The 27,964-nt window shown below is 36.4% G+C and overlaps 1 protein-coding gene across 3 annotated transcripts in view; it reads right to left on the minus strand.

Moving 5' to 3' along the window:
- Nucleotides 1-1,341: 1,341 nt before the first annotated feature.
- The window catches only part of MICU3 (mitochondrial calcium uptake family member 3), a 72,418-nt gene continuing 45,795 nt past the window's right edge, over nt 1,342-27,964 (minus strand). The window contains exons 8-14 of one of the 3 annotated variants that reach the window (XM_053916457.2): nt 21,015-21,110; nt 13,746-13,846; nt 13,169-13,340; nt 9,155-9,263; nt 6,878-7,035; nt 5,777-5,845; nt 1,343-4,105 (exon numbers count right to left, since the gene is read on the minus strand). In XM_053916457.2, the coding sequence (XP_053772432.1) occupies nt 5,777-5,845; nt 6,878-7,035; nt 9,155-9,263; nt 13,169-13,340; nt 13,746-13,846; nt 21,015-21,110 (705 nt within the window). In that variant the 3' untranslated portion in view covers nt 1,343-4,105. Of the gene's footprint in view, nt 4,106-5,776; nt 5,846-6,877; nt 7,036-9,154; nt 9,264-13,168; nt 13,341-13,745; nt 13,847-21,014; nt 21,111-27,964 lie in introns of all 3 variants that reach the window. The other 2 variants (XM_053916456.2, XM_053916458.2) reach the window with 2 other exon arrangements.

Raw genomic sequence — 27,964 nt, forward strand, 5'->3', positions numbered from 1 at the left:
GAGAACTACACAAAAATTAAGCAAACTAAAAAGAAAATTATTATCTCTAGGGAAAGTAAGAAGATGTTTAAGGAAGGAAATATAGTAATTGATGATATAATAATTGATTTAACTGGAATTATGCTTAACTATATTTAAAGGATGGGAAAAGGGAAATGTGTGTGTGTGTCTTGAAGGGGGTTGTGTAATAGAGCTGAATCATCACCTTCCATTGTAGGAAGTCAACAGTAATATACTAAAAATAAAATCAATCAAGAAATATTGGTGTAAGCATGTTATCTTGAAATACGAAGGCAGAAAATGAAGGATACTGCTAAAAGACTTCTGAGAAGCAGAAATGAGGAAAGAGGAACACAATATTTTATTTAAACCCTTCGGAACTCTCTTAACAGATTGTACACATAACTTTGATACAGATATATTAAAGTATAATTCTTTGCAATGCGAATGTGTTTGAACATAGACAGAAGCATAACACACCCTCTTCCACGCCTTGCCATGCTCCCATAAAAATACCGTGCACGTCACCTCCTATCAGCATGACAAATGGACTCTGTCCTTTCTCACAGTTACATACTATTTCAATGTATCGGTACATTTTTGACATGCGCATTCATATAAATATGCTGTATTGGGATATTACAACCCCAGAAGTGAAATTCTAGGTCAAAACTTTGAGATATTTCTCTATTTCCCTCCAAACACATGGCACCCAAATGTCCAGCTTCACCAGCAACTGCCCCACACCCGGACCCATACTGCAGACCTCAGGGACATTTTGTCTTCTCAACCCGGTATGTGAAAGGATGGACAGGCGTTATTGCTTTATTGCATTGTTGAAAGCTTATTTTCTAAAAACTGTCTATTCAATCCCAATTTTACAAATCTATACCCATTCAGATCCCTTTTCCATCCTCTCCTTACTTTCTCTATTCTAGTTCTCATACACATATATCCTTCTCTTCCTTTACAATGCTGGACAAAATTTATCTTCTCCAGAAAACTGTTATAATAATGATCTTACTTTCCATGAGCACTGTATATGAATATGCTTATAAGCACAATTATAGATACATTCCTCACTTTCAGATGTGTGCCAAAAATACTGACTGTGATATAAAGATATAAAGTTGTAAAGAGAATTATATCTTTGCAGTGATTTTCATCTTAACAACATCTCACAGAATTTAAGATGTGACTGACTGCAAGCCATACCATTATTTTATGAGCTACTAATAAAAAAAAAAAAGAAAAAACAGTATGCTTTCTTATCACTTAAAAATTTTTATTTTATACTTACTGAATATTACATAATTCATATTTTTACATCCTTTGGAAGAAAAAGCCATATGTAAAAATGTTAACTGATTGTATGGCTATAAAAAGTAGGATAATTAGTGTATTTTGAAAACTGGTAAATTAGTGAGTCACCTACAGAAGATGATGCCTACAAAATAACCAACATGAGTACAAAAGGGGCCGCTGCCAGGATTGGCTTAATTATTTTAAGCCATTAAAGAAGTCAGTTCTGTAGAACAAAGCTGATACTCCATTAATTCACATGTAAACTTTGTGGAAGCTTCCCAGTACCAATGGCCACATTCTACAAATGTCAATTCTCATTACACATTTTGGGAGGCTCTCTGGCTCTGCGATTGATTTGCCTACGGAAATGTTGAGATTGATTTCCTTGGCATGCACTTGTACAGCAGAGGCATGAGATCGATGGAGGTGTGGTAACCAATAACCAGTGCCGAAGTCTGGGGTTGACCTTGTTCCGAAAGCCCCGAGTCCACAGATATACATAAAGGCAAAGTACTAAGTTGCTTGATTCAAGAGCAGTTATATTTATTTTAAGATAATACAAGAATGCAAGGTTGCTTTACAATTATATTTGATAATAAAAACAATAAACTGGAACTCATGGTAAATAAATTTCTTACTACTAAATGATCTGAGAAGTACCACGAACGTTTCATCACGAGGGCTCTCTGTAAAGAGCATGACACTAACATTTCATGTATGGTTTCATCTGTCCAAAGCACAGTTTGTAGAAGGAAATGCTGCAAATAACAGCACATGTGTACTTAGCACATTACTGTTTCCAAAGCATTTACACTTTTTTCAGTTGATGTAAACAACAATACAATGAGTTCTTTTTCTCTCTCATTCTAATTAGGGGGTAAAGTTCATGAGTGATAACATGTAGGGAATCATTGTAATGTACCACTCTTTTTCATTTCAATTAACTAGAATATTTCATTTATTCCTATTTTGATATTATGCTGTAGTCTTATAAAGAGATGGATGTACGTTCACTTTGATACATAATAAAGAATAAAGATTGCATACATAGTATCTCGAGAGAAGAGAATTATAAATAATTTTAATGAGCCAATTTAGTTTTTAATGTACATTTACAGGACTGTTCTAAATGACAATTTTTCCACATATGCAAGATAATTTACAATCAAAGATGAAAGTGAATTTCATTTTTTCAATTATTTTAGATAGCAAATAATGTTGAGGGTGTTCAGGTAAGGCAAATAGACCTGGGTATGTTAAATGAATAGACAGGCATTTTCATATCAATCAATTGAATCACCTTGAAAGCAGATGAAATTATTATACTATACAGAATCCTCAAATTTATGAATCATATTTCTATATCAATGTAATAAATAATATCAGATAAAGAATGTAAAAAGTCAAATACATAGTAAATGCTAATAACATTTTTCTTGGAAATAACATTACTATTATAAATAGGCTGATGCACAGCTATCAATTTCACATTTAATAACTTATAAAAACGAAGTCAGTATTTCTTATTTTCATAAGCAAAAGCAAGGTAATAGCTGGAGTGTATGTAATTTACATTAAATACATCATGAAAAAGAAGATAAATGAACCTGTCTTCTTCATATAATACATGAATATATTAATTTAAATTAATTGTTCTACTTTTGTACAGTATCCTTTTATAAATGAAACTTTATAATTGAACAAATTTCCCTTAAGTACTATCAAATTTTCCTCCAAGTGAAAATCTAACTTTATTATTTTGTAATAGAAAGTTTTTCTTTTTTATTATTTTGAAGTAATGAATGACATTATATTATTCATTATTACTATTTGGCATCACTTTCGCAGGTGGTCCTTTTGCAAGAAACAAAATATTAATTCCTACCTAATATTTACCTAAGTGTTTAAACCACTTGGTGCCAGTCTCTTATAGTACTCAGTGTGGTGCTCCAGACACCGCTCACAACTCGCAGTGAGCTACAGAGCCGTGAGGTGCTGCTCCCACTAGTGTCACTAACGCACGCCGCCTGCCGCCAAGAGCGGCACCAAGTCAAACAGTGACAAGGACGGTGGCTCCCGCCCCGACGACTGCCATTCCACCATCACTGCGTGACTTTTTTGGAAAAAGAAATCTACACTTAAATTTCTTTACTGTATACATAAAAGAATACCAGACATTCTGTTGACTTTGATAAATAAAAACTTTATATGATTCAAACAATGTATATTAAGTACTTTTAAAAGTTAAAAGTACAATGTAAACCATCATATTGTATAGTATCTTAATTTCTATTAGTTTTTCAAAACACTTTCCATCTAACTAAAAATAAATAATAGGGATTTATTAACAATTCTAAGGCCCTTCATTTTCTTAAAATAAGTTCACAGTCTAAAACTGAAGAAAATATGTCATTGTTCATTTTTAAGTGATCTAGATTCCAGGAGTCACACATCATTTTGAAATTAGGCAAATTTCCAATCCATTTTTAAATACTTAAAATACATTCATATAAAGTCATTGGAAGTATCTATATACTCCTGAAAGGAATGAAAAAGTGCAGAGTTCAGTAAATCAAGGCAAAAGCTTAACCTGATAACATATAACCTTTGTAGTCAGTAAAAAGATGCATTTTATCTGTCTTATGTTCAAGAATTCAGTTCAAGAAAACAATTGTAATTAGCATTTCACCTTTTCCTTCATTTCTGCAAGTTCTGACCTCAGACCTGCTTCTGTTCTCTGAAATGTTTGCTTCTTGCATTTGTCATGTAGACAATCCTTTAAACTTTGCTTCACAGGTACCTAATTAAAAAATATACATATAAAAGCAGTATTTATTTAGAATGAAATTCAGGTGATGGTATTAATCAAATAGTATTCTGATAATATGAAACAGTAAGGTACATAATAAAAATACCCAACAGAAAATATAAGGATCAAAAGACTTAATCATAAAATACTGCCTTTAATTTAAAAGTTCAGTGCTCTGTGTAGTAACTGGTCTAACCGTCAGTCTTATGAAGGTCTATAGTAAGTGTAGTCACTTGTATCCACGGCTCTTTGTACTACTGCACAGAATCAACAGTGCCGGTGTGACAGTGTGACGAGTTAGCTGGCAACAGTATCGATATGAACATATAAATTGTAAGGCCCTACTTTTTTTTTTTCTTAATACTTAAAGTTCTTACAGGCCAGTATCAAGTTCTTTAAATTAGAGATTAGGAAGACCTTTTGTTTGCTCAATCAAAACAGCTATCACCTTAGGCAAATACATAAGCCCGCTTGCCACCGAACATTTTAGACCAGCATCTCCCGAGATGGGTTCCACAAAACGTTAGGTCTCAAAGCTACTTTGCAAAATACGGAATACTGCTGTTTCCTTTTAAAGAGACACATACATGGTAGCATAATAAGATCCTGTAAGTTCTAAGAGGGAAGGAACCTCTTTAACTATGTTTATTATATTTCTATAACTTATTGGATGAAACTTTTTTTAAAGAATAATATGCATTGATATCCCTTGGAATCTCTTTGGCAATACTGCTATATACAAACATAAATGTTTCAAGCTTGAGGAAAACAGCAAGAAGTATACATTTGTAAGCACATATGAATGAATAAAACCTTCAAATAGAGACCTAACTGGAACCCACCCACAACTGGCCAAAATTTTATAGGTACAGTTGACTTTTAGAAGAGAAACGGAGACACAAAACCCTCATTTTGGAGATCAGCAGCAAGTCTGAGACTTTTCTTTGGGTTGAATCAAATTGAACAGGTCTTCCTCACTGATGGCGCTCTCCAGTGATAGTTTAAAAAATAACAGATAAGATGGATTTGCCATCAGACAGAATGATGCTCAAACCTGTGTGTGGCTCACTAGAGCCTGCTGGGCAAATGACGCTGTGGGCCTCTGTTTCCCCGGCTGGTAAATGGGACACCTGTGAGGGTGAAATGCGATTCTACATGGGGAAGGACACCCCATACAGTGTCACGCACCTAAACTAACACTGCAAACATTAGGTGCCATTATTGTAGCAGATGTTTGGAATCATAGTCCTAAAAAATTGTAATAAATATCCCTTAGATGTTAACAATCTAGATTATAAAAGCCCAGTCTGAAGTTATTATTTTGTATCTACCTGGATACAAAACTGCAGGTTAAACAGAAAAATTTTCAATCAAGACATTCCAAGAGAATTCCAGCTGGATGAGTATTCTACCCAGTTTATTTTTAGATCACAACTTAATAGTGGCAAAGTAGTGCTTTGTTATAATGACTAATTCTTGAACTGAATTACTGATCTAAAATAAAATCATTTAAAAAGTAATTCTTAAACTGAATTAATGTTTCTAAAAATTAAAAATATGTTGTAGTTCTCTAAGCTATTTCCTAAATATCATAGCAGAAAAATAATTTATGGCCCTTTTGTTACTGTTACTGAACAATTTTAGACAGAGAAGCTAACGTACTTATCTGCTATGAAGCTCCTTCTTCAGACAGGATTTGAAAGTGGGATATTTCTGAACTGTTTTGTAACCCTGTGGAAGAGAGGATTAAAAAATGCAAATGTAAATAAAATTTATGGGGTTACAGGTATGCACTAAATAAAGAAAAAAGAAATACAACACCTAAGTGAGAAATATAGTGTCAGAGGTTTACATCATATTTTATATCTTAATTTGATCTTGCTACTCTAAAATGTTTGAAGAAGAAAAGATGATTTTCAATACATGCCCTTGAAAGGTATTTGAGCCATCATCACAAATGTTAACAACTAACCACTAGGGGGCAGTTAAGTACACAGTATCTTTACCAAGACTGCCTGGATTTTAAAAACTCTAATTAAAGATCTTTAAAAACACTGTCTAAGATGAATACTGACTTTTTACATACATAACGTTTTCTCTTTTTAAATGTATAATGCTTAGGGGTATTCTTACTAAAGAGGGAGGGCTGCATATTCTAGCTGTTAACAGATTTTTTTTTCTTTTTCCATTTGTGACCCCATCCACAAATATGTTAGATACGTAAACACTTAGTGACTCACACTACATTTCATTCTTTAAAACATGTTTCTGAGAAAAGGTCATTGAATTCCTCATAATTACTTTGCAGTGTAAAGTAATGAGTGGCTCACGAGACAGAAAAAGTACTGAATATGCAGTGACTTACGCACCTCCAGATGCCTAGTGGAAACCCGCATCATATCAAATGAGAAATAGTGATATTTCCTTGTACACTGACAAGTCTGCGGGCCAGTGTGCAGAATGAATTAGCCAAAAATATTTGGCAACACTTCTCTCCACAAATTGGGATGAAAAAGACATTAAACTGCTTGAATATGAAAATGTTATTAAAATTCAAATGGATTTTATATTTTAAAAAAGCATTACCTTTTATCACCTCAACTTACTTTTGAAAGTAGGTAGGGCCTTACACTTTTCTTTCAAATATAACATTTCATGTTTACATCCTTAAAAACTTATATAAATTGTTTCTGAAACTTAGATGGATTTTTTTCTTTCAGCTTAAAAAAACAGTATTCATAGGCTTGAAATTTATAGGCTTACCCGGAATCCTCTATGGAGTCTGTCTTTCATAATTCCAATAAATTCTTTATAACTTAATTGATCATCTTTGTCAACGTCAAAAATCTTGAAGACTGTGTTCACTAAATGTGGTGAAAGTTTGAGGCCAGTGGCTACGTAGACAGCACGCTTAAATTCATCTGGATAAATGTTACAGAAAAGGAGTAAATCATTAACATTATTTTTATAATACACCTTAATTACTAGAAAGGTTATTAAAAAGTTCTTTTATAAATATGGTCATGATCTTATGTAACATGACTTTTCATTAATTGTGTTATCTTTTAGGGAACAAAAATAATTTGCAGTTTTAATATAAAGGGCCAAGAATAAGTATATCTTAGTTTAATAATGCAATCATATTCCATGAATATTTAATGAGCACCTACTATCAGCAACAGATACTTTAGAGGTTATTAAGATGAGTAAGTTCTCCAGAAACTTACAGTTCTGATGGGAGATGAGATACCTGCCCAAATAACCATTACACAGGACCACACAAAAGTACCAACAAAGTGCTATGAGAATTTGGAAATGAGTGATCGTCCCTGTCTGCAGTGTGGAGTAGAGAAAGGAGAGAGAAGAGCAGTGGGTAGCAAAGGCTGCAACTTTGTATCTGAGCTGAGCCCTGAAGGATAGAAGACTTCAGCTTGGGGATGAGAGAATGACAGATGAGTCGACATGAACGAAGGCGCGGAGGGAGCAGGAGGTAGATGACGCACATTCAGAAAACAATGAGCAGTCTGGACAGGGAGGAGCTGGAGGAGCCCCGTACAAGGCCTGTGCTGAGGAACCTGTACATCCTTCACAGGCAGTTGGGGAGCTGAAGTTTTCCACAGCAGCCATGCCACAGAAAGGTTAATAATCTGTGTTTTGGAAAGATTACTCTGTGAGTTGTCTAGGAAACACTGGAGAGGAAAGTGGGTATTGGCAGGGATACCAGCTCTGAATTAATGTGCTAGTAGTGGCAACGGGAAAGGGAGAGAGAGAGACATTCCTACTACCTGCAAGAGGACACAATTGATTTTTCCCATTCCCCACCTGCACGAAGTGAGAGAACGACTGTGCATTCTGGACCAGGCAAGCAGACTCGTTTTCCTTTTGTGGCTGATGGGCAGGTTTACTATGGTGGTGAACGCTGGTCTGGGAAGGCAGGGTTCCCAAAGGTTTGGGTCTTAAACCACTAAAATGGGTTGAGTTGAGAAGATGCCCTATTTGAAATTCTAGACTAGGCAAAGGGTAAAGTATGACAAATTTTCAGGTGTCTCTTCCTCAATGAAGAAATGAATGAAGCCATGTGAGGGATTCAATCTCTGTGCTTTTGGAAGAGAGATAATTAATTAGCATTAGGATTTAGGGGCTGCAGTTGGGCTTCTCCCTAGAACTTGGCAATAAAATGACAAAACCATCCCCTCAGATTACATTTGGGAAATGGCATTTTTTAGGGGATGGCAGACATGGGTCCAATGACCTTACAGACATGAGCAGGAAGTCCTCGTGTGGCATGAGTATCTAAAAAGGACACTGCCCTGAGGGAAGAAGGCGAAGTAGTCATAGCCACAGAACCCTAGAAGAAGGACTTGACTTGGTGATCTACCTACCGGAAAGGAAAGAGCTGGTCCTGAGGTTAACATTGAGTTCTGTGACAGCTGTATTTCTTTGTAAATTAAGCAAAACTGACATTCGACTTTATATATCATTCTTAAAATGCAGCTAATGCAGGTACACAGCTCAGAGGGGACTCTGTTAACAAAATTCAGGCTTCTGAGCCAGCAGGGACTGTGGGTTATACACGTGTCATCCTATGACGATGCCCGAGGCGTAACCAGCTGGCTTTTCTGTAAGTACACACACCCTTCAGTGCTCCTGAGGGGCCATGCGGTTTGCTCTCTTTGCACTTTCACAGACATCTTTAACTCTTCCCCGTAATAATAATGTGAATTTATTATTTATGATAATAAATTTTATTTTTATACTTGTATTTATTGAATTTATTGGGGTGACATTGGTTAATAAAATTACATAGGTTTCAGGTGTACGGTTCTGTAATACGTCATCCGTATATTGTATTGTTAATATGAAAGTTTAGCACATTTCCCTAAGCTGTGCTTAGGGAAAACGGACTGGCCATCGAAGTGCACAACAAACTTCCAGGCAAGTTGGTGGCTACTATGATATATCTGATTAACTTGCCGTCGAAGTCCTTAGAACAATGCAGGGTTAGTATGTGCTTCTAATTTTTGAAAGATTGTTACTTACCTTGCCCTATAGAACGACTTGCAAAGTTATACATATTCAAGGCTATTGCAAAATCTTCTAGGTTGTTCAAAAACTGGAAAAATGACCTGAATTCATCAAATGTGATGCCCTATATTGTGAGAATATAAGTAAATACATTTTAGTATTGCCAAATTTATTAAAGTAAGTTACCTACACTTACTAAAACAAATGGATGAAGCACACGCAAGTAAACATTTCCACGGCGCATTCTGAGCCTTTCTCCAATGCAGTGTAAAATTCACTCAGGTTTTCTCCTATTGCGCAGTGATGCTGTTGCTGGCAACGTTAGGTGAAAATATTTTAAAAATACCGTCCTATCAGCATGAAGTTCCAAAAACTTGCTACAATAAAAATGGATACAAAATCTTCAGTTTTGAAAACTATATTTCAGGCCTGAATTGTTTAAACCCTCTAAGTAAATATGATGATGAAGAAAAAAAGAGTTAAAGAAAACCACCTAAAATAATGTCCCCTGTACATGTACTCCTCAAGTACAATTCAGCATTATATTATGGTCATTAACGTCTTTACAAGGACAGAGCAAAAGCAAACTCAGCTGATAGCAGCACACGTCCCCTTGTCCCTGCCGGGCCACCCCAGGGCAGCAGGAGGACGCACCGTGGCCGCACAGCTGCGGCTCTGGGAGGCCCACCTCGGGGCCCATGTGGGATCACAGAAAGGACTCTGGGATGTCCTTCACATAAATTGCCATTACTGCCACTGCTATTACTGGCCTTAAACAGGAAAGTTATTTAAAGTAAGCACCATATACCTCAGATGATACAAATGTGGCCATGAAGAGCTGCATTTAATTAACACATTCCCAGTAAAATTAGTAATTGAAAGGAAAAGTAGACCGAAAAGAGCAGAGGGCCAAGAGCTTACTTAGGCTTACCGATTCCTGACCTGAACGGAGGGGCACAGGGAGTCTACTTTCATATAAGCCAACTACTGATTAAGGGATTATTATCAAAATAGTATTTTTTATCAAAATAATAAGAACAAATCTTGGTATACATTATTTCCACTTCAATTATAATCCCTCTTTATTTGCAAGGAAAATCCTCCGTGTCTTTTCTCTTCACATTTTTTCCTTTCTCTCTCTTTATATTCAGGACTGGCTATTCCAAACCTGAACTCCGCTTTGTGACCCAGTCCCACTTGCCATGTTCTGCAGACAAGAACTCAGTTAGGGACATGGGGCCAGAAGGGGCTGGTGCTGATGGGGAAGACTGGTCGCCAGGAAACCTGGTCACAGCTCTGGCTCTGAGTCAGCTCATGCTGCCACCAGCTGCCAGCAACAGTGTCTGTGTCGGGGTTCTAACACTGGTGAAAGTGAAAACCAGGAGGATGAAATATTTTTAAGCAAAGTGCAAACAAAAATGTCAATACTTTCAGGGAGAGTACTATATTTTTTTCTTTCTGCTTTGGGGCATCTAAGGAAATCTCTATCAGTTCTCTGGTTAAGCACTCGGACAGTGGAACAGAACCTTTAGTGACTGCACGTGACAGAGAATACACATGAACAACTGCCGGGGGGACTCTGATTTCCAGGGTTACTACATTATAATATTCAAAATGTTTAGTTTTTAGCAAAAATTACAATACATACAAAGAATTAGAAAAGTTCACAGGAAAAAATAAGTCAGTAGAAATCAACTCTGAGGAAGCCCAGACTGGACTAAAAACCAAAAACTTTAAATACACAGTTTTAAATATCCTCAAAAAAGCTAAAGGAAACCATGGACAAAGAACTAAAGGAAATCAGGAAAACCATGTGTGGATAAAATAAAGGAAGAGAAATTGTAAAACAAGAAACCAAAAAAAATTCTGGAGCTGAAAAATACAATACCTGAAATGAAAAACTGGCTAGTGACATTCAAAAGCAGATCTGAGCCAAAAGAAGAAAGAAACAGTGAACTGAAATTAGGAAAACTGAAATTACTCAGCCTGAGGAGAAGAAAAAAGAATGAAGAAAAGTGAACAGACCCTAAGGGGCCTGGGGATCCCATCCCGTGTACCAGTATATGCCTTATTGGACTTCCAGAAGGAAAAGAGAGAGAGAGGCAGAAGGAACAGTTAGATAAGTAATGGTTGAAAACCTCACAAATTTGATGAAATATGTGATTTTACACATCCAAGAAGCTCAGCAAACTCCAAATACAAGAAATGAAGGAGACCCACATGATGACACATTACACTCAAACTGTCAAAAGCCAAAGCCGAAGATAATCTTGAAAGCAGTAGGAGAAAAGTGACTCTTCACATAAAGAGGATCCCCAATAAGACTAAGAGCTGATTTCTCGTCAGAAACCATGGAGGCCAGAAGTGAGCAGGATACTTCAGTTGCTGAAAGACAAAATCTGTCAACCAAGAATTCTTTATGTACCAAAACTCCAAATAAGAAGGAACTCTGGAGAGTGTTATGCTAAATAAAATGAGCCAGTCAGTGAAAGACAAATACCATATGATCTCACCTAACGTGGAACCTAATGAATAAAACATACAAATGAGCAAAAAGGAACTGGAGACATGGAAATAAAGAACAAGCTGACAGTGACCAGAGGGGTGGGGGAGGGGATAACAGGGCAAAGAAGGGGAAGGGTCGTCAAGGAACATGTATGAAGGACCCAGGGACAGAGACCATGGCGGGGAGGACTGAATGTGGGAGGTGGGGGGAGGACTGAATGTGGGAGGTGGGGGAGGACTGAATGTGGGAGGTGGGGGGAGGACTGAATGTGGGAGGTGGGGGAGGACTGAATGTGGGAGGTGGGGGGAGGACTGAATGTGGGAGGTGGGGGTGGGTAGAACAGGGGAGAGTAATGGGGCAAAATGGGGACAACTGTAACTGAACAACAATAAAAAATTAAGAAATAAAAAAGAAGCTGAATTTAACCTAAAACTTTTATTTTGAAACAATTTAAATGAGAAAAATAGTTCCAAAAACAATACAAAGAGATCTCCTGCACTTTTCACCCTGGAATTCAACTTTTTGAGTTACAGATTTCTGTAAGTTTCCATAAGATGAAAGAATAAAAAAGGCAGATTCTTTAAGGCCCTAAAAATACCCTAATAGTTTTACATAGCTCAACTTCCAATACTTTTTTACTAGGGAAGTGTTTATGAATCAGAAAAATTCAGCTCAACATGTAATACAGATAAAAGACTCCTAATCACAAGATGATGTAAAATTAATGGCCAAATGCAGTGAGGCCTTTTTTCTCATTCCTCAGGGGACATGGACAATTGTTAGCGCTGTCATCCTGTATCCATTTTAAACAAAGACAAGCTATTTGCAAGTTTTTCTTGGACAGATGAACTTGATCCTTGTACAAACACAAATAGAAGGCAATATATCCCAAACACCCCATGCTTGAAGGGGTACTTGTAACACCAGTTCTATTTGGTTGCAATGATGCATTCAAAGACCACTAGATAATGCACAACTGCTCAGAACTGCCGACAAAGCACTTGCTACTAGACAAACAGACAGTCAGTTGTTCCAGGTTCTTAACCGTTCATGCCATCCAAAGTCTTTGAAAAACCTCACTTCGACTGCTGATAAGATCACTCACTCATCAATGGCCAACTTCAAGTGACCTTTTACTACGAATATTATAGAAATGCATAAAGTGTGACTGAAGTGATGTCAACATCAACTGCTTCAGATGAGCTGATGTGTATGTAGTAGTCAAAGCATACAGCTCACCAGAATTCTCTTGAAAAATGATATTCATAATCTGAGTAAAACAATTAACCTTCATGGTTTTTAGTATACCTGAGGAAAATATGAATATCTACCCAGAATTTTAAATTGATGAATTTTTAATATTTAGCCAGAATGCTTAGAATACATAGGGAAAAAATGAAATATATGCAAAGTATGTATCAATCCACAGATGAGAAAAAGAAAAAAGGACAGTATATTTTATCAACTTATATAATAACAAGATAATGATATAGGTAACGACATATATATGGGGGATTAGATACCTTTTCTTCAGGTATACTGTAGCGCACATTTTCCAAAAATACCGACGTATTTTCCACATTTGTATATCGTAAAAGAATATGAGCAAAGTCTTCTTCACTGATAGTATTCATCCCATTAGAGTAGGAAAGGAATTCTATTTCTAGAACTTCTGTTTGAAGGTTATCCATGAATCTATGACAAAAATACATAAAGAATGAATGAGATAAATGAAGAGAGAAGGAAACAGATGGTACGCAGCCCCTCAGGGCTCTGGCCTCTTCATCTGTCAAATGGGCATCACCGCAGCACCCTGCAGGGCCATGAGGACACAACTGTGTGTAGTGGCCAGTGCCTGCTGCAGGGTTTCTGAGTGCACAGGAAACAGTGGTCCAGACATCCAGACCTTCTTTATCATTCAGTAACTTCCTCCTAGACTTAGCAATAAAACCGCTGGCCTACAGGTACTGCTGGAAGTGGACGTTTGTTAAGGTGGACGGAAACAGCAAAGAGGTATCCCTGCGCCAGATGACCCTAAAGACCTTTCTGACTTTAGCACGTTAACATTTTCTTCAATACAAATACAACAATTAAGCTCACCTATAAAAATCTTCAAAGTTCAGCTCGGCTCTTCCTTTTTTTCCAAAAAAGTGCACAAGAAGTGTAGTATCTGTTACTAAACTTGTAATGTCATCAGCACGCTTTAAAAAAATTACAATTTAAAGGTTAGCTGCAAAAAACAAACAGAACAGGGATGCCCGATATCCCCAAGGAATTTTACCAACATATAAGTATCTAAAATACAACTATACTAATATTAGAATGAAAAGCATATTAATAAATGTCATTACAGTTAAAATGAAGTTTGATATTAGACTTATGAACAAAATCTATCTTTATCCTCAAAAAATTTTTAAAATACGATGATATATTTTAGGAAGTTTTCTACCTCAAATGATGCATATAGGGTATCTATATTTTAAATTATCTAAAACAGTTGAACTCCTTCAGTAATCATCTATTTTATTTTTACTTAAGTAATTTGTAGTATAGATTTTCTTATTCAACTTGAAAATACTTTTTTTAAGATGTTCAAATGAGGCGAATTCTTCAGATTTATTGAACATATGGGGCTGACAAAGGAATGGTCTCAAGCTCTACAAAATAACTTCCTTTACCCATGAGGTTTTTATTGTATTGCATATTTATGGTACTTATATTTTGAAAGAGAAACTACAGTAGAATTACCTTGGAATTTACATCATCTATAATTGTTTTCAAAACAAGTCTTACATTATTTTTTGAAAAATTCCAGAGGGTTTTTCCTTTCCCACTCAACTTGATAAACTAAGTTCCAACAAGTATATTCTTAAAATAAGTTAATTATAGTCCTTATAAAGTTCGGTGACCTATGGGAAATCTTCATTCATTCTTTTTATGTAGCTTTATAGGTTTTTCCTTTCTTTCCCCTTCCCACCACCCTCCCTCCCTATATTTTCCCTTCCTTCTTTTTCTTCTCTTCCTTCTTCATTTGGCCATCGACTCCTATCTTAAAAACTCAGGTAAAACATGATAAATTTCACATAATTGTACCCCTCTCATATATTATCCTGGAAATACAAGAAAATTAAGAGGTCAAATAATAACTACCACTTTCTCTATTAATACATATATGAAATGTATTACTTCTTGGCCAGAATTCTGACAATAAGTACTCCATAAAAAATATAATAGAAAGCATATACTTCTCTATAAAGGATCAGTTGTTTTCTCCTCTCCCACACTCTAAATTTTGGTATCTTTCTTTTATATTAAAAAAAAATTCTATTGTATTTTTTCCATTACCACTTAGTACCCTTATGCCCCCTCCCTGCGCTGCAATCACCAGGCTGCTGTCTGTGTCTGTGAGTCCTTTCTCCTTTTTGCTCTGTTCCTCCACCCTCTAACCTCCCTCCACCTTAGCTGTCATCCTGCTCTCTATCCACGAGTTAGTCGCTATTTTGCTTGTTCAGTTTGTTCATTAGATTCCACTGGAGTGAAATCAGATGGTATCTTTTGATTCCTCATAGCCCTCTTTCCTATCTTCCACGAAGATAGCTATTTTATCCTTCATAACATTTATGGGATCTTTATTTCATTTCTCCCTAAACCAAATATTATTTTAACTAGTATGGTGGTCCCTTCCCCTCCCACATGTCCTCTTTAAATCCATGACACTTTTTCTAAAGTGATCTCTCTACTACATTGATTATTCACATCTCTCTTAAAAACGCCAACATGTAGGACATCTTTTGCTTTAAATTATCTAAAATTGTTGAAATTCTTAGTAATCATCTAGTCTCTTTATATTTAAATAATTTAGTTTAAGTTTTTAAAATAATCTCTGGTGTATAACCTCCTTATAATTGGTTAAAATTCAGAAGATCTCTACTATTTCTTAGTTTAGTTTGTTGACAAGTTCTAAGTATTCTCAGAAGTTGCAATAAACAAGAAGTTCCCTACAATATAACCAACTTCTTTGAAGATCTGCTTGCTAGGAGGAAAATAACACAGCCAGGAAATCAGGTGTCACATGCTATGTTTTAAATATACCTTCCTGAACAAGCCTACTATGGATGTTGAGGTGTATTAGTGGTATCAGCTTTCCAGGGCTCTGTACATGACAGTCACTGGGGTAATTTTGAGTAGTGTCCAAAAGGCACTGCTACCTTCATCAGTAGCTTTAGGTTGAGGAGGCAGACTGGTGGAATGGAAACAGCAGGATGTAAAATTAGAACACTTGGGTTCAATGACTTTTTGACCTTTATCTATCTTACCTGTAAAATGGGAATAACCCTATCTATAACAATTTTAAGAATAAAATGAGAATATGAATGTAAAAGAAATATAAAAATGTTCTTATTGGCAGTCATAAGATGCTTTGAAAAAAGGCATAAGACCTTGGTGGGGGGGATCCAATGTTAATTATATACATTCTTGTGTGATTGTATACAATCAAGTCTAATCAGTTCATTATCCATGGAACGGCTTAAACGACTAGGGGAAGGACATATTTGAGAAGGCATGCCTAAATGGAGCGCAAGAGTGAGGGCTCTAGCCAACCAGAAGTCAGCATGAGGAACTGGGGTGTCCATCTAGAAGCTAGAGGAATGGAAAGTGGGGGAAGGACAAAGTAGATAAGAGAAGGGATGGTGTTTTAGAAAAAGTTGCTCATTTCACAAATAAGCAGTAGTGTGGTGAACAAGTATGATAAGCTCAAGAGTCAGGATCTGGCTTTGAGTCCTCCTGACTTTCTTCATTATAGTTATGTGACCTTGGGGAAGTTAATGTCTCCGAGGATATGATTATCCTCAGGAATAATAAATAGTATCTACTCTAAAGGACAGTTGTGAGCACTTGGTAACCCGTGCAAATCATTTAGCGCTATAACTGGTGTGTTGTACGTGGCCAGTAAATGCTAGCTATCACTATTTTGGCCAAATCAATGTATTTCAAGAAATTAAAAAAGGGCCAGACAAGATAGAGAAGATAATAATGTTGAAGCTTACTGTCAAAAAATAAAAAAGATTTTTACATGGTATACTTTTACTTTTTTGTTATTAAAGCCACCCATGTATGTTACATAGATCTGGGGGAAAAAAAAAAGCCTTAAAATGAGAGGTTACGGGAATACCAAAACTTAGCAAACTCAGATAACAAAATAATGAATGCCTTCGCTAGTGATGTGCTTTACCTCAAGGCATAATACACTGAAATAAGCTGGCTTTGTTTTACACGGGTTTAAATAATGACCTCATTCAGCCAGTTTTTCTCAGGCCCGCTGAGCTGAGCAGATCTTCATTTACAGTCTTTCATCATCAAAATCTTATTAGACTTGGGTTGCACTTATCCAGATAATCCAGACCCAAAGAGGCATAAGAAAAAGTTTGACATTAGAGGAAAAAAAATAGAAAATGGAATGGGTGAAAACTCGCCCCTCCCTCGATGAAACAGAGTAGTGTTGGGAGTCACTGAAAACCACACCAGAGTCCCCGGTACCCTGACAGTGTTATATAACTCACATCACAGGCGGGTTGAGACAAAAATAGAGACTTTATCCCTTTGATTCTTGTGCTCATTGTTAAAATAAAATGAATTCAGGTGTTTTCATAACAAAGCAAGAAACTGCCACAAAAGAACCCGTGGGTCGTTTATGCGAAAAGCCACTATCTAACTGTTTTGATTTAAATGTACTGTGAATTTCATCAAAAAATGCAATAAATTAGTAAATATGCATGAAATAAAAATTTGTCAAACAATTGAAGGGTTTTAAGGATATTCTTTCAACACATTTTTATTTATTACAATGTGATAATCTTATCAAGCTCTATTCAAGGGCTGGATAGAAATCATCAAGAAATCATCAAACTCTTGATTTGTTGGTGAAGGTTCTGAATGATTTACTGAAATTTATTAAGGACAAGTAAAGTATAGAACAAACAAAAAATTTTAGTTTATCTATAAAACTCAAAATGGTTTTTATAATTCTAGTGCTCTGAATGTATTCAACAACTGTCTGAGAGAGGCTTGTATTATGCCATCAATTTATATTGTTTTGGTTAGAAATTGACGCTGGCTGTGGCATATTCAAATTTCCATTATAGTATGGTTTTACTCTAGTTGAAAAACATCTATTGTTAGAAAAAGCTCTGGAATAAGAATATGAGAGGCTAATCTCAAATTTATCTACAATATTTAGAGAAAAGTGCTTATCTCAATATTTACATTTTTAAATGTATAAGTAACAACAAAATACAAATAGATTTCTAAGCTTTCTTTCTGAACCAATTTAAATCCTGAAGTACTGATACAATTCAATGTTACACTGGCATTAGTCATAACCCATAAGGAGTTAGAATGAGTTGTCACTTAACTATAGTTAATTCTCAATTACCCTCTCTCATGTGAGGGGGTTTGGAAACAAAGATAATTCCCAAATAATTATTTTCTTTGGAATACAATAACAGTTTTGTTTTCTTTTCTTCTTTTTCTTTTCTCTTTTCTCTTCCCCATTCAAACTTTCATGATGTTTGAATCAATTTAATTCATTAATTAATTTAGCAGCTTATGATTATAGTATACATTGACCACAGCCAATAGTGCGCTAGTAAACTGGCTCTCCTGGAGAAAACGGCTGATTTGTAGCATTTGCCAATTTCTATCATATTAATATTCCTATCATGGACACTTTCAAGAGACTGATGGGATTTAACAGAATGGTGAGCTGGGAAGAAATGTACAGAATTGGCTGTGGGAAGCCAAAAAGCTAGCTCCAGCAGGCCCTGGCAGGTGCTAAACATCTTCAAAGTGTCTTCTAATCATTTATAATCTCTAGGCATATGTAAGAGCTGACTGGTCCTCTGATATTAAACCTCCCAGGATTTAAATTAAACTCAACATCTCATTAACAGATTGCCTCTAATTGTGAAAATTTCTAGCAGAGTTAAATGAGATTAAAGATAGGCTGGAGGCTGAGCGGTGGACAGTCTAGTGAGCGGAGGGACGGACCCCAGGGACGTGACATAACTGGAAGCCAGGCCACAGTGCATGCAGGGACTCCAGGGCTGGCGCCACGAGCTGCTCTCACTTTTAGGCACTGAAAAGTAAAGGCACTACTATGTGGCACATAGGCACATAGTAGTGCCTTTACTTTGTGCTTGCACAAACGGTTCCAGAATTGAGCACTTCCAATATGTGCCTGCATAAATGATTACAGATTAAGGGCTTCTAAAATACCTGTACAGGAAACACCTATCACCACCACTTCATGCCTAAAAATAGTTCAAATTTAAAAGGTAACCTTAAAAAAGTAATTGCTCATTATAATTACATCATATTGGTATATCAAAGGCAGATTAGAGATAGGGAAAACAGCTTTATTTGGGGATTTTTTAAATTGAGCACAATTGACAAAAAATGAACATTTCTAAGTTTTTGCCCTACAGGTATCAATTAACACTGTATATATAAATAACAGAAATTACACCTGATCTAGTTGACTTCTCTAGATATCTTTAGGTGTAACTTTTAAACATCAAACTTTATTTTTTTTTAAGTATTTTTTTTAACTTCAGAATTTATTTATTTATTTATTTATTTTTAGACAGAGAGTAAGGGAAGGAGAAAGAGAGGGAGAGAAACATCAATGTGTGGTTGTCTCTTGTGCACCCCCTACTCAAGACCTGGCCTGCAACCCAGGCATGTGCCCTGACTGGGAATCGAACTGGTGACCCTTTGGCTTGCAGGCTGGCACTCAATCCACTGAGCTACACCAGCCAGGGCTAAATATCAAACTTTAAAAATGAAATGAGAGGCCAACTCTATCAAGAAAAAGCTAGTAACAACACGAGGTCTGTCCAGAATAAGTCCAGCCATTTTTAATATAACAAGGATGGTTTGTACGACATCAGTATTACCTGGCAGCCAAGGAGAGTGGACTGGAATGAGCATGTGTGAACAATGACAACTTCATTGTACTAGTCAGTGGAGGCAGTAGGCGCCATTGAGTGAGCATGTGTACTGTGTGGCTACCACATTAAAAATGAGTGAATGAGGAGAGCAATGAACCTGTATCAAATTTTGCATTAGACTTGAAAATTCCTCTGCGGAAACTATTGGGATGATCCAGAAGGCCACATCTATGGGCAACTGGTGACCGGCACCTTCATCATGACGTGCCTGCTCATGCATCACATTGTCTTGTGCAGGGTTTTTTGGTGAAACATCAAATCACCAGGTGACTCAGCTCCCCTAGAGCCCAGATTTGGCACCCTGTGACTTCTGGCTTTTCCCAAAACTAAAAACACCTTTGAAAGGGAAGAGATTTCAGACTGTCAATGAGATTCAGGAAAATATAACAGGGTAGCTGATGGTGATTGGGAGAACTGTGTGAGGTCCCAAGGTGCCTACTTCGAAGGGGATTGAGGTGTCATTGTCCTACATACAATGTTTCTTGTATCTTGTATCTTCAATAAATGTCTGTATTTTTCATATCGCATGGCTGCTTACCTCCTGGACAGACCTTGTATATATCTTTTACTATTTACTGAAAAGTTCTTTGTGGAAGACTGATAGCCTTCTCTAAAAAAGTTCTCAGAAATTCTTAACAGAAAACACACAGCGTTGTTTAAGCTACAAGACACAGCCTCTCGTTTACAATGACGAAGCCCTGCTGGAGCAGCGTGATCAGAGTGGGGTGGCGGGGGCTGTCTCAGTGCCGCACGAAGGCGTGTGTCTCCATACAATTCCAAACGGCACGGGCAACGGTCAGCCTGCTTTTTATGTTCCACGCACTGGCAACCCTACACAATGTCAGGGTGAGAGAGTCTTCCCTTCCTTGATTTACAGTTCCTACCACACCTGCTTCATACCCTGCCCTTTATAAGCCACTCTATTAACGTTAGGGAAATTGACTGTTTAAATCCACCATAACTCTAAAGCATTAGCTATCTCTAACCAAGTTAAAAGTCTCAACATTTCATGTAACATTGCAAGTTAAAGGTTAGAAAAATCTGTGAAACTATAAAATAGTATTTTCAAATTTTCTGCAAGTGGTCCTTAAGTAAAAAGTAACTTCCTTTTAAATTAACTTGGAAAGTCATGTTTTCTACAACAAGCAAGTTGGTTTAACATAGACCAAGACCAAGACCAAGGTGATCTTGCAGCCTCTGCCTGCACAGCTGTTATAGTCAAATAGACCATTTACAGATAAATACTCTCGCTTTGCTGGACAGAAGGAAAATCATAAAACATATTTTTGGTTCCGTCACTACAACTCCAAAATGAAGTGCAGGCAAACAGCACGGCGACCTGGTCGAGGTTTAGTTATACCTCCGCGAGGTCTGGAAAGAGAGCTTGGCTGGTGTTCCGTCTCAGTGTGTCCCAGTAGCTCCTGGACACAAGTTCCTCGGCATCTGTTTTAAGGACCTGTAGAAGTTTTAAGAAGCGCAACTGAAATCTAAGGAATAGTCACGGAGAGTGATAACTTACACACTTTGAATCTCTTCTAGCCAAGCTTGAAAAGAAAACACATGAGCTTACCTTTTTTGTTTTCTGTGGCACACAACAGTATCGTGTGACATTGCTGGGAACCCCAGGGCACTCTCAAAGGTGTAAGAGTGTATAACCAGTATTTCTAAGTACATTGTGGCTTTGTCAAAAAGAATCACAGTCTTCATCCCCTCCCCCTGCCCTTCTACTGAAACATGCGTAACTTCTAAGATGGGGTAAAATAAAAATTTTATTCACACCCTATGTTAAGTAAATTCTTTGGTAGAATATCTGGGGAATTTTGTAGCAGCCAATAAAATTCATGAGTCGGTTAAAAATGAATTATTGCTGGCTAGTGTACGTTGTGTTAGCGCATCAAAGAATCAAAAGGACCCGATCCACACTTTAGAGAAACAAAATTTAAATTAATCCAAAACTTGTGAAACCAAGTAAGCCAATTTAAGTCAAACTACTCAAAGCTACTCAGGGATTTGATAGGTGTGTCTGTCGTGAACAGATAGGTACTTTCTAATCTCTTCCCTGGACAGAACGCTAGCTTCTACCTCAGCACTGACTGGTCTGAAGAAAGTGATACCAAGATTAAGAAGTGTGGTCTAATCTTCATAGGAAAATGCAGAACTATATGCTTAAGAGTTTACAGAGTCGCTAAACTTGATAACTTAAACTTACAGGCTTATAGAGCCTCAAAAAAATGAAATGCAAGTTTCTGTAAGGATTTATCAGGAAGATTTCACAGGTTCTTTTGCTTATTGTGGGAAGAAAGTGCTGCATGATATACTTAGGAGTGCATAGCTGATTCTGAAAGAACTTTAGCTTTTTTGTGTGTTAATTATTAAAAGTCTGATGCCACTAAAAATTATAATGCATCTGAGAATGATTTCAACAATCTAAGTTTTAGTACATTACTAACTAGAAAGCACAGCCTATTGCCCATATTTTAATAATATCTTTAAATATGTTAACATAGTATTATTTAACAGGAATCACGTAACACAGACATATTTATTACTGTAAGTGTAAATGTAACAATATGACAGAGAATCTGTTCATTACCCCCTTTTGTAACTAAATAAGCTTAAACTAACAGTTATAAGCTAAATAAGTAAAATAAGCTGAATATAGAACTAACGTAGTTCATTTTCTCTTGTATAGGTTTGGCGGAACCCCAATGAATGGTAGCTAGGTTAAATACTCTGCAAATATTATCTAAATATTTTGAACATGGGTAAATTTTTAAATCATATCAGAAGGTTAGTATATGCTAAACAAAGGGATTATTAAATCTGTCAAACTAGAAAGTAAGGCTTACTATGCTATTATCAGGAGGGAGACAGGAAAGACTTGCTTTGTGAAGCCATGCCTCTTCCCTATTTCCCAACACTTGTCCCGCCCATCACACACATGCATGCACATGCATGCACATGCGTGAGCACACACACACACTGATGACCTCAGAAAAAATATTTGCAACTTATTAAGGGATAAGATAAAATTAGCTTCAGAAACCTTAGTGACATGATTCTCTATAAAATACATTTTCTGCGTATAGAAAAGGGGTAAACATACTCCTATATACTGATTACCTCTGAATAGTGGCATTAAAATATTTTTTTTTATTTTCTTCTTTTTGTATTTATCTATCAGGATAATATATAACTTTTTTAAATAAGTTATTTAAAGCATAACATCTTAATAGTCCTCTCCTATAGAAAGCTTTCCCATTTTTTATTTAGCTCCAAAGATTAAATTATGCTACAATATATAACTGAACTGCTGCAATTATCTTAAAGAGTCTTTTAAATTACATCATTTCTCACAGAGGGATAGAATTCTAACAGCAACTACTGTCATGTCTTGCCTTAAGTAAACATATGATTTACAATTAACGAGAAAATATAGCTAATATATCAGTGACTTTCTGGCACACAGATTCCTATTATGTGTGTCTGTTCGAAAGCCCGTATTTAATTATTTAATTAATGACTTCAATGATATAATTAAGAGTAAAATTTCAGAACATGCAAAACTAGTAGAAATCTTTTCTAAAAAGATTTTATTTATTCATTTTTTTAGAGGTGAAGGGAAGGAGAAAGAAAGGGAGAGAGACATCAATGAGTGGTTGCCTCTTGTGCACCCCCTACTGAGGACCTGGCCCTCAGCCCAGGCATGTGCCCTGACTGGGAATCGAACCAATGACCCCTTGCTTCAGAGGCCAGCACTCAATCCACTGAGCCACACCAGACAGGGCAAAAAACTAGTAGAAATTGTTAATACCAGACAAATATAATAGGATATTTAAAATAAATTTAAGGTAACCATAAAAATCAGGATATACTTTAATAGCAAGAAATGCAAAGCAAATACAAAATCAGAATGTGCCTGCAGGCTAAGGAAAGACTAATAAGGGAACATGTCCAAATATGACTGAGCAACATGATGGCTGGGAAATGTTGAAAAACTGGCAAGCACTTCCTTCAGTCTTCTTAGTGTCTCTGATGGCCCTGTGAGCCTTAGGCCTCCCTACCAAAGAGTAAGGTAGGTGCAGACCTCCATTCAAAGAGGAAGAAGAAATGGATCGTGCACGAGAACTTTAAAATGAACGGTACAAGCAAAATGATGTCCCAAATGTACTGTGTCCTGTGAGTCTGATAAATTTTTAGGCTAAGTTTAGAACTTGTTGTTAGTAGAACTTCCTTAAACTTTGCAGTTTGGGTAAAGAATTCCTAATGACTGTTTGAGCCAAAGCATGGTCTTATGCAAGGCATTCCATGGCATTTATGATGGAAGGAAGGAGAGGAGGAGAGAAGGAGGGAAGCAAGGAAGGAAAGAAGGAAGGAAAGGAGGGAGGGAGATAGAGAGGGAGGGGAGGGCAAACTATGGTCTGAAAAATTTGTATGTTGAAACTCTAAACCTCAAGGCTATGGTATTAGGAGAAGGTGGGGCCTTTGCGGGGCGTTCTTGTCATGAGGGTAGAGCCTTCATGAATGGTATTAGTGCTTTTACAAAAGAGGCCCAAGAGGCTCTTTTGCCCCTTTTCAACAATGGGAAGACACAGCAAGAAGGTGCTGCCTACCAACCAGGAAGTAGGCCCTCATCAGCCCCAACACTAAATCTGCTGGTTCCATGATCTTTGAGTTCCCAGCTTCCAAAGCTGTGAGAAATGTTTGCTCTTTATAAGCCACCCAGCTTATGGTAGTTGGTTGGAGCATCCCCAAATGGACTAAGACAGAGAGAAAGAGGAAGAAAAAAAGGAAGGAAATGAAAGAAGGGAGAAAATTAAGGTGAAAGGAAAGAAGGAAAAAGAAAAAAAAAGAAAACTGATGTAGAGACGGGAATATACCCTGTTCAGACCTTATATACAGTTAGGGTCTGAGAATGGTTATATTCTGAGATTGGGCAAACTATGAAAAACAACCAACCAACCAACCAAAATAGCAGCTCATAGAATCAGACAGTAAACCATCTTTACTCTTAGTGATATTTAAAAATGCACAGAGAAAAATATAAAGCTTTGTCATCTCTGTCACTATGACAACTGTGGACTGAAATAACTATAATCTGAGAATTGTAATTTAAACTTAGTGGGACTGCAGTTCCCCCCAGTATATAATAGAAGCAGAAACACACACATAAATCTTCACAGGAAAAACACACCCTTAACTGAGTCCTTAAAGAGTCCACACGGAGGGACTCCAACAAGTACATACTCACAATACAAAATTACTGGAAGTAAAAGAATATAAGCTACCATAACTGAGAACTAGAAGGAACAAGCAATAGAACTAGACCTGCAGACTTCAGATATTCAAATTATTAGATATAGAATACAAAATCAACTTATTAAATTTATAAAAATGAAGCTGTTTTTGAAAGGATTTTTCAAGAAAAACACAATACCAAAAAAGTATTAGGCTGATTAGAAAAAGAACCAAATAAAATGTCTAGAAATGAAAATTGGAACCACTAAAATTTAATATTATATCATATATAGCTGGAGATAGAATTAGTAAACTGGAAGATAATACGAATAAATTATACAGAATGCAATGTGAAAAGATAAAATATGGCAAATTAAAGTCAAGTTTAGAGACACAGAAGAGAGCATGAATACCTGTGAAAGCTTCAGAAAGCAATAATAGAGAAATGGGAAGAGACAATATTCACAGAGATATTTGCACTAAATATTCAAGAATAAATGTAAACAATCTTCATATTTGAAAAGTACAATAAATTTCACTACAGATAAGAGCAAACATATACTATAGTAAAATTGTAGAATACCAAAGGCAAACAAAATCTTAAAAGCAGTCAGAAAGAAAGTAGATTATCTACAAAAGAATACTAATTAGGCTCAGAGCTGACTTCAATTTCAACAAAAGAAGCCAGAAGCCTGAAATGGTGTAATTTTCTGAGAATAAGTATCAACCTACAATAATACATCTAGTGAAATTATCTTTCAAAATAAGGGTGTATATACACATACTGAACCCTTTTGTTGTATACCTGAATCTAATAGAATGTTGTATGTCAATCATACCTCAATTAAAAAAAAAGTTGAAAGGAAAACAGCAAAGTCATAGAAACCTAATGGATTAGTGGTTGCCAGAGGCAGGCGGCAGGGTAGAGAGGGGTAAGTGGGTGAAGGCGGTTGAAAAGTACAGACTCCCAGGGTAAGATAAATAATGTACCACACAGCATGGTGACAACAGTTAACAATACTGTAGTGTATGCTGCAATTGGCCAGGAGAGATCTTAAAAGTTCTTATCACAAGAGAAAACATTTGTAACTATGTGACGTGATGGATGTTAGCTAAACTTATTGCTATATATACATATATCAAATTATATATTTTGCCTTAAATTAATACAATGTTTTGTGTCAATTATATTTTAATAAAACTTGGGAAAAGTAGGGGCAAAGTAAAGGTAGTTCCAGAAAGAGGGTTTAAAAAAATTTTACCAAAAGACCCTCACTTGTGCATATAAGAATGGGTGAGATTAAAGGGGGAATTAATGAGTAAGAGGTGGCAAATATGTAAGTAATGCTAAACAAATACTGATGGTATATATTTAATAAGTCTAATTTGTGGTATTAACAAAAGAGACCAGGGCAAGCATTGTGCAATGTCGCGTACCCATGCCAGGAGGGGAGTGAAAGCTATTAGGAATTTGTTATTAGCAAATTAGGAATCTACTTTTAAGGGAGAGAGTAAAGATATGCCCTAATCTAACACTGGGTTATTTTAAGTGCACTTATTAAAGTTTCAAGGATATAGAGGAAATAGAATAGAATGTTTTCTAAATGAACACAGAGGAAAATAAAAAGGGAAGAAAGAATAAAACTACTTAGAATGTCTAAAACAAATCCAAATAAATTAGTAATCACAGTAACGTAAATTAACTGAATTTTCCAGTTAGAACACAGATAGAAGGAACCAATAAAATACACAAAATATACTTTTAATAAAGGCAAACAAAATCTTAACAGTAGTCACAGAGAGGAAATATAAAGAAAGAGAAAGGTTGAAAAATATAAGGAAAGAGAGAGGTTGGAAAGGATGTACCAGCTTTTATAAATGACAGGCTGGCGATAGCACCGATCTTCTCGCTGGACAAAATATATATCTCCTGCAAAGCATCTTAAAGACAGCACTTTGCCCTTGGTACCGTGTTGACAGTCGCAGTGACGTTGCAAAAGCAACAGTGGGTAAAACTTCTGAAGCCTTAGTATGAAGACAGCAGGGGCACCAAAGACCAAAGCCATTACACTCTTCAGTTCCACCTACTCACACTAAAAAAAATGTTTCACTTATGATGTACTTGCTGAAGAGTAAACTTACAGTTTTGTTAAACTGACCTTTGAGCACACATCTTTTCAACATTCAGTGTGACAAAATGGGGAGCACGCACTTCTCCTGCCTACTGAAGTAATATGGTTGTCTTCAGAAAAAAACATTTGTGTGATGGTTTGTGTTGAAAAGACAAGTAGTCACTTCTTTCATGAGCAACCATTTTTACTTGAAAGGAAAAGTCATGGACACACTAGGGTTGTTCAGACACTGGTGTCTGGCAGACATTTTTCTTGACAGTGAACCAAGTGAGCCCGTCGCTCCAAGAGAACCCACTGATCGTATCTGTTGCCCAAACAACATACTGCACAGACTGCATGCGGAAGCATCTATGAGACACCAGCTGCCTTCTCTGAAGCCAGTGCACTAAAGAGATTTGCAAAGAAGGAGATACACCACTGCCCTCACCACATTTCTGGAATTATTTTCCATAAAACATTTGTTAACATGCATGTTTTTTATTTAAAAATGGATTAATAAATATTTCTAAATTTCTCAGTTTTAGCTTCTAATACATAACCAACATAAACAAAAGTTCCTTTGGGTCCTCGATAATTTTCAACAATGTAAAGGGGCTCTGAAAACAAAATGTTTGAGAACTGCTGCACATGGCAGTGAAAGTGTATGGACCAGGATCAGATACAACAAAGAAAATGAAGTTGACAATCGAGATGTTGAGTCAAAGAAACAAGATACGGAGAAACTCATATGATGTGATCCCATTTATAAGAGTTTCAAAATGGGAAAAACTGTATTACATGATTTATGTAGGTGGATAAGTAGGTGGGCAGGCTCCAAAGCAGAGAAGTGATTCACACAGAAGTTCTGACTGTGGTTATCTTTGGGAGAAGAGGAGAGGCTCGTGGTTGGAGAGGCGTATGAAGGGCTTTCTGGGGAACGGCAATGTTTATTTTTGATCTA

Source organism: Desmodus rotundus, chromosome 13, assembly GCF_022682495.2.
Source record: "Desmodus rotundus isolate HL8 chromosome 13, HLdesRot8A.1, whole genome shotgun sequence".
Lineage (NCBI taxonomy): Eukaryota > Metazoa > Chordata > Mammalia > Chiroptera > Phyllostomidae > Desmodus > Desmodus rotundus.